Source organism: Melanaphis sacchari, unplaced genomic scaffold (assembly GCF_002803265.2).
Source record: "Melanaphis sacchari strain LSU unplaced genomic scaffold, SCAv2.0 Contig253_pilon_pilon, whole genome shotgun sequence".
NCBI classification, from domain to species: domain Eukaryota; kingdom Metazoa; phylum Arthropoda; class Insecta; order Hemiptera; family Aphididae; genus Melanaphis; species Melanaphis sacchari.
In genome coordinates this window covers 30,007-37,865 of record NW_020271127.1, presented here as the reverse complement: position 1 = coordinate 37,865, position 7,859 = coordinate 30,007, and the positions used below count along the sequence as shown (strand labels likewise).

The following is a 7,859-nucleotide window of genomic DNA, read 5'->3' as shown; positions in this document are numbered from 1 at the left end:
GCTGCTGCCTACGAACGGCGGCGACATCGACGATTATTTCTCCCACTATTGCCACAATCAGCGGATTCGGACGCGTCGCGGTCGCATGCACGCACGGTATATTTTTAACTAATCGGCGAGACGGCGATTAACTATTTCGACGAAGTATAAATCAAAATTACAAGATAAGATATTATTGCAATGAATGCAATGCATACGAAATAATTTATTATAATAATATTGTTTCTATTGTTATTATATTGATGTTCAAAATAAATATAAATATCATCGATAACTATACGGTATAATGCCATGCCCTATCCCCCTATCCTCTATAGTCTATACTCTAAAAAATCTAAAATCTATACGAATACGATAGTGAGTATAGTACGTAAGTCGTAATGTGCCAGACGACAGTTTAGGACATCTAGGACCTAGGTTATTAGTTATTACTTATTGACTGTTGTTATATTTCATTTATCGTGTTTACTTGTTCAACGTGAAAGTGTGAAGCACGAAACTAAACGTAATACGTTTATTATGGCGAATAAAAAACTTACTGCAAAGCGTACTATTAAAAAAATAACTACTAGGACTCTAGTTCAAAATCGGTGGTCCAATCGTATTTTAAGGTAGACCATTAATTTATTAATTATTAGAATTTTTTAATTGTACCTAATTGTACGCAATAGCTTATATTATTATATATTTCCAGTATTATAATATTATCATAATTAATAAATATAAGTAATACTATTAATTTACATATACCTATTGTTCCTATATATATATTCTTTAGAGAAGCAGCTAGTACGTCAACAGACGATGTTGAAAGCGTACAAAGCGTAAACGCTGCAGACTTTGTTATACCAATCCTGTAAGTAAAACTATTGAAATTAATTTGTTTATAAACAACACAAATAGATTATTTTAATTATTATATTTTTATCCCATTAATATAATATATATATTATACCTATGTTATTATTTTACAGTTTTATTATGTAAAAAAAAAAAGTTTAAAAACCTAATTAATTATATTATTTATTTATATTAATTATAATTTTTTTATTATAAAATGTTTATTCGTAAATGATAGCTTTACGTCTTCTCCGATATGTACTGAGCAGTTTGAAATAGAGAATTATAATTTAATTGAAGAGACACATTGTGACGATGATATGTAAGTATCTATATTGTATCAAAAATTATCAAATGGAGTATCAAAAATGTATTTTTTTTAGTGAGAGCAAAGCTCCATTGGCTGGTAGAAGAATAGTTGACATTAATTATTTTTTCAAACAAATCCAAGAAAGTCTGCATACTGGTAGTTTCGGATGTAGTTTTTTAGATATGGACTTTGTTAGTGAAATACACGTTGGTTTTTTGTCAAAATTTAAATTTAAATGCAGAATGTGTGGCATAAAAACGCTCATTTTATCTGAAAAAACTGGAGAACCTACTGAACATTTGCCAATCAATGAAGCAGCTGTAAATGGTACATTATCAATAGGTATAATTTTTAATTATTTAATAGAAGTACAAAAGATTTTAGTGAATCAAAATTATGAAGTAACATGATTAAATTTTTACATATTATATATTATATTAGGAATAGGACATAGTCAGTTATCAGAGTTTACTGCTGCAATGGAAATACCGTGTATGTCGAACACAACATACTCCAGGGTGCACGAGACAGTCAGTTTTTCAGTTCATAACACAGCTTGGGATGAGATGAAAAAGGCAGGTGTAGAGGAACGGGAATTGGCATTAGAAGCTGGAGAGGTCGATGAAAATGGAATACCAATGTGTACAGTAGTAGCAGACGGACAATGGTGTAAAAGAAGTTATAAAACAAAGTATGATGCACTATCTGGAGTGGTACGTATACATTTTGTCATATGTTTCGTTTTAAATATTGAAACTAATATATAGGTATTCAATTTTTATATTTTTATTAAGGCTTCCATCATTGGATATAGAACCAAAAAAGTATTGTTCGTAGGTATAAGAAATAGGTATTGCGTCATTTGTCACCGTGCCGCTTCTAAAAACGAAAAACCTTCTGAACATCGCTGTTTTATGAATTGGAATAAATCTGCAACAGGTATGGAAGCAGATGGTGTTGTTGAAGGGTTTATGAAAAGCGTCGAAATGCATAATTTGAAATTTAATAAACTGATTGGTACGTATTACGCTTTCTTTATAGTTTATAAAGTGCAAAATATAGTCTTAAAAATGTTTGTTGGTTTTACATTTTAAATTACCAAATACAGTAAAACTTCCATATAAAATAATACGCAGATACTAAAAAATATATTTTTGACTAGAGTTATTTTCTGATATATGTATGTAAAATTTAAAAGTTGTGTATATATTAGGTATAAACATGTTTATATAAAACCATAACGCACTTGCAGTACATATTTTCTATTATTATGACCGTTATTTTGAGTGCCCATACTATATAGAAATATTAATGTATTTTTCCCATAACACACAATTTTTTAGTTTAAAATTTCATTTATATTCCAGGTGACGGAGATAGTAGTGTTACTAAAAGATTGTTAGAAGTACTACCTTATGGCCCTAATGTTTTAATTGAAAAAATAGAGTGTCGCAACCATCTACTGCGTAATTACAGTCAAAAAATAGCAGCTATTGCAAAAAAAACTTGTTATCCTATAAATTTACGTAAATTTATAATTCAAAATGCAATGCGGTTTCGAACTGGAATAGTAAAAGCTATTCGTTACCAAAAAAATGAAAATAAACCTTTATGTCAACAAATATCAGGTAGGTTAGGTTAAATAATTACTTATAAAAACCAAATAAAATTATTTTATTTTCCAGACTTAGGCAAAGATATTTATAATAGTCCATACCATGTACTAGGACAACATACAAAGTGCGCTTCGTATTTTTGTAAAGGAAATACAGTTTCAGAACAAAATTTAGTTGTACAAGCTGAGAACAGTGGCATGATGTTAGAAATAATAAATGCAATAAATCGTTTAGTCGCTAATTCTAGTAGCTTAATAACTGACGTAGACAATAATGTATGCGAACAGTTCAACAGCGTGATAAATAAGTACATTGGGGGAAAACGAATCAATATATCACAAAGAAACGCGTATAATGCTAGGGTTGAAGCTGCAGTTATAGCATTTAATTCAAAAGAATACTTACGGACCATACATAAGAATATGATGAAAAAAAGTCCAGGTAATACAGTTATTTAATAAATACATATGCCTAATATTATATAATACATAATATATAATTTACTAGATAATTTTTAAAATAAATAAAGTAAATATTATAAGACTATATATTTATTTCGTATTATTAATTTGTAACAGGTATGTTTGGTAAGACTTTTTTAAAAAATGCCAAAAGACAAAAATTAAATAATCAAAGACGACGAGCATTATTCATTAGAAAAAAATATAGTAATAAGCAGCTTAAAGCATCGGGTCCTGATGAAAACTATGGTCTAGCAGAAGAATTACCCCCGGAAAGTTCTTATGAGGATTTGACAAACATGAAAATGAATTTTATTAATGAAATTAAAAACATGGATAGAGGTAGTACAACTAGTATACATTTTAGTATTTTACGATGTAAAGATTTTAATTTAGATGTGTATATATGTTTAAAATAATGTGCAATAATAGAACAATTGGAGAAAAACACGAGAGACCAAGCAAAATCGCAACTTTGGTACGCAGAAAGGAGAAAACGATTGACTGCTTCCAAGTTCGGAAAAATATGTAAAATGCGTCAAAATACCTCATGTAAAAATACGGTGCATGAATTATTATATGGACAGACTAACCATAAAATTAAAGCCATAGAATATGGTAGGGTCATGGAGTCTGTAGCAAAAGTTAAATTCGAAGAATTGTTTAATTTAAAAATAAAATCTGTAGGACTTTGCATAGATGTTGAAATTCCTTACTTGGCTGCTAGTCCAGGTAAAATAAATATTACTATTTCAACTACCTTTAAGCTTTTTTTAAATTTAAAATGTTTAATGTTTATGTTTTTGTTGTAATAATATCAATCATTATCTTGTTAAATAATTTTCAGATGGTTTTATCGAAAATAATTTTATTATCGAGATAAAATGTCCTTTTTCAGCTAAGGATAATACAAGTTTAGAAGATGCAATGAATAATGGAAAAGTAGGATATATTTTTATTACCTAATAACAACTATTTATTATTGTATCTACAATAATAACTGTATATTGTACAGTTATAAAAAATATGTAAAATATTTTTGAATATTAATGTTAAAAAATGTTGTTTTATAGATCAAATATTGTATTATTGAAAATAATACAAAAACAATTGAATTAAAAAAAAACAGTGATTATTATTACCAAGTGCAAGGCCAACTGCATATAACAGGGAGAACAAACTGTTATTTTTTTATATTTACAGAAAACTGGAATCATACAATTAATATTATGTATGATAATGAATTTTGGTCGACTAAGATGGTCAAACAGTTAAGTCTGTAAGTATAAATAACTAATTCTAATAAGACGGAACTTACTAATTAATTACGATTGATTTTTTTTTAGATTTTACACCGAATGTTTACTTCCAGAGTTGGTAATGCCTCAATATGGTAAACGGTTATTAGTCAGTGATATCCGTGAACCAGATCACATTAAAAATAAAATAATTAAAGCCTAACAAATTAATAAATACCAACAATTTTTTTTTTGTTATTTATTTTTTTGTTATGATAACTATATGTAGAGAGAAATGTCAGATTAAATTGAAATAATGGAATGGTATTTTTATATTAATTAAGAAGAACAAGTGAAGAAGATCGAGCTACAAATATTACACAATTGTTTATTGTGTTCTTTGTATTTAACGTAAACGTATCAATATTGATAATGTAACTAAATTATCAAAATTATGATGTACATAAATAGTTAATTTTTTTTACCTATGTACTTAGCTACACCTGACTAAAAAGGTAGAAAATCAATTCTCTGTATAGAAATATTAAGATCTATTATGCGAGTTGTGAGAGCACCCTGGTAATATTATGTAGAAACGAAACGCAAGATCCTTACGTTACGATCGCACATACAATAATAATGCACCTCTCCGTCACGATAATAACTCGCGCCGTTCGCGGTCTCCGCACTACGAGAAAATGGGTGGGGCTTACGCCGCCGACGCCACCGAGACGGCGTGCAACGCCATCTCTGGAGCGTTGCATATGTTTTATTTTGCGCTGACATCCTCTTAACTTCGTGACGAGATCCGCGTATCGTAGTTTCAGAAAAGGCGCATTATTCTTCCGCGGATAGTTATTTCGTACGTTTCGCTCTTTAGAGTTGTACAGTTCGATACCCGCAGCGAAAATGGTTGTAACTCAGTTTTTATGATTTTTCAGAGTGACTGTTTTAACATTATAAATTACGATTCTAATTCTGCTTTTGAACTTTTTTATGTTACGTTCTTATCATTATCAATATCTCAGAATAAATTAAAATACTATTTTTAAGTTTTTTGTCTCCTATCAGTTATCATTGACTTAACTGAGTTACGACCTTATGTCAAATTTCGTAACTCAAGTTAATTCTATTTTCGCGGGAAATATATAAAAAAAAAAAGTAGTAACTCAAGTTAATTCTATTTTCGCGGGAAAAGTATAAAAAAAAAAGTAGTAACTCAAGTTAATTCTGTTTTCATTATTTAGCTGAAAAATAAAAATAAACTATTGAATAAAAGAAAATTGTCATATTATTTTTATTACATATTATTACGTTGTATATCTCAAGTTATTATAATATTAATAGATAAGTTTCACATTATTGATACTTAATTTTTGAGACTTATAGTAAAATATCTTAAAATACTGAATTGTTGAGACTCTGTTACAAAATAAAACATCTTAAAAAAAAAACACATTATTACTAAGTACCAAGTCTTGACTCTTGGTTATTATTTAAAGGTACAATGTATTGTCATAATAATTAATTAAAAAACAAATAAAATATGTTTAAAGAATGAATAATTAACAACTGGATTAACTACATTTTCATCAATTTTTGAGACTCATAGTAAAATATCTTAAAATACTGAATTGTTGAGACTCTGTTACAAAATAAAACATCTTAAAAAAAAAATACATTATTACTAAGTACCAAGTCTTGACTCTTGGTTATTATTTAAAAGTACAATGTATTGTCATAATAATTAATTAAAAAACAAAAAAAAATATACAAATAAAAAATGTTTAAAGAATGAATAATATTAACAACTGGATTAACTACATTTTCATCAATTTATATTTTATTCACTTGCAGGACTAGAACTAAGTGATTTGTAAAATGCATGGTATACAGTGGGAATTAGGCCTGTGTTGCACAAGGATAATAAGTCGTTTAGCTTCAGTTTTTCAATTGGAAATGGTTTGTCATAAGCTCTCACAGGACCACAATGTGGCTGATGTCGTCCTCTGTTTTTCTTGTTTTGTAGAGATATAGTTATAGTTATATTTAAGTTATATTTTATGCTAAGTTGAAAAGGACATTTAAATGTAACCATTATTTCTTTTACACAGCTCCATTTCACTAGCAATCCGTTACTTGCTAATTTCCAGTTGTACTCACTGTTATTTACAATATGTTTGAAATCCAAAAAGTCTTTATTTGAAACTTCTTTAACTGAATATGGTGCACCTTTAACTTTTGCACATTGAACTAAAGTGACCCATTGGGCTGGTACATAAATTGTTTTTCCTTTTTTTGTTTTTTCGATAGTGGCATGCATACTATCCCCCTCATTTTGGGTATGGCCTTTTTCAAGAAACCTATGCGTTATTTTAATTTTAAGTTTATATGCTGCATATTCCCACATCGCAAACACAAAACGGTTGCGATTCTGCCCACCACAGTTATCAGAATAGAAGGAGAACTCTTGAATGCCATCATCCTTCTTTTGTTTTAAAAACATGAACAAACAGGTAGCAATTTCATTTGCACCCCTCTTAGCATCCGATTCGTTCCATATATAACAAAAACCTTCTTTCTTGCCAATATCGTAAATAGTGAAATTATACGTGGCAAATTTTCTTTTATAATAAAATGTACTTGTTTCACCTTGTGGCGTCGTTAAGACTTTTTCTAAATCAAAAACCGCCACACAAAATCCTGGTTCAATAGAGGCTCTTTCTTTATCAGCATTTTTAATTCTTCTAACTACTTCTTTATTAACCCGTCGTTGGTACACATATAGTTTGTAACATGATTGTTACACTGTGAGCGCGGCGCTCACACTTCACTTTTTTTATTATTATTAATTGATCTATTATCTTAAAACATCAAACCATATCTAGAATTATGTATATTTTTATCCTTCACTAAAAAGTATATAAATACTTTTTATGTACATTTCATAATTTATAAAATAAAAATAAAAAACTACAATCTCATTCCAAAAAAAATATTTTTTTTTTTTTCATATAAAGAAATACAAATTAATTAAAATTTATAAACTATTAAGTTTATGACTTTGGTCTATTCACTTTCTGTAGAATTTGTTTCGTTGTGATCGTTACAGCAGGATACGCATGTGCTCATCGTATGCTCCTTACATATTGGCACGCTGCATTTTACGCACTTGGTCTACGAAATTATTTCAAACAAATAATGATTACATATATATAATATTATTATTATTATTATTATTACGTATTTATAAAAATATTTCCTCACCATGGTCTTTCGATTTTTTCTTTTTGGACAAAATACGCACTTCGGACGATGTTCAATATTTGAACGTTCAGGGACTTCATTTTCTGCCTTGGTGTAACCAGTTAATTTTATTATTCTTTGTCGAATA

At 28.6% G+C, this 7,859-nt stretch overlaps 2 protein-coding genes across 2 annotated transcripts; both read left to right on the top strand.

Moving 5' to 3' along the window:
- Window positions 1-519: 519 nt before the first annotated feature.
- On the top strand, window positions 520-2,052 carry LOC112595088 (the record flags this gene model as incomplete). The annotated part of the gene is made up of 5 exons (XM_025340176.1): window positions 520-611; window positions 779-856; window positions 1,224-1,492; window positions 1,592-1,863; window positions 1,945-2,052. Coding segments are annotated over exons 1-5 (819 nt in total), but the record flags the coding sequence as incomplete, so codon positions are not given.
- Window positions 2,053-3,346: 1,294 nt separating this feature from the next.
- On the top strand, window positions 3,347-4,658 carry LOC112595087 (the record flags this gene model as incomplete). The annotated part of the gene is made up of 5 exons (XM_025340175.1): window positions 3,347-3,569; window positions 3,660-3,959; window positions 4,075-4,169; window positions 4,301-4,506; window positions 4,574-4,658. Coding segments are annotated over exons 1-5 (909 nt in total), but the record flags the coding sequence as incomplete, so codon positions are not given.
- Between the last annotated feature and the right edge of the window lie 3,201 nt (window positions 4,659-7,859).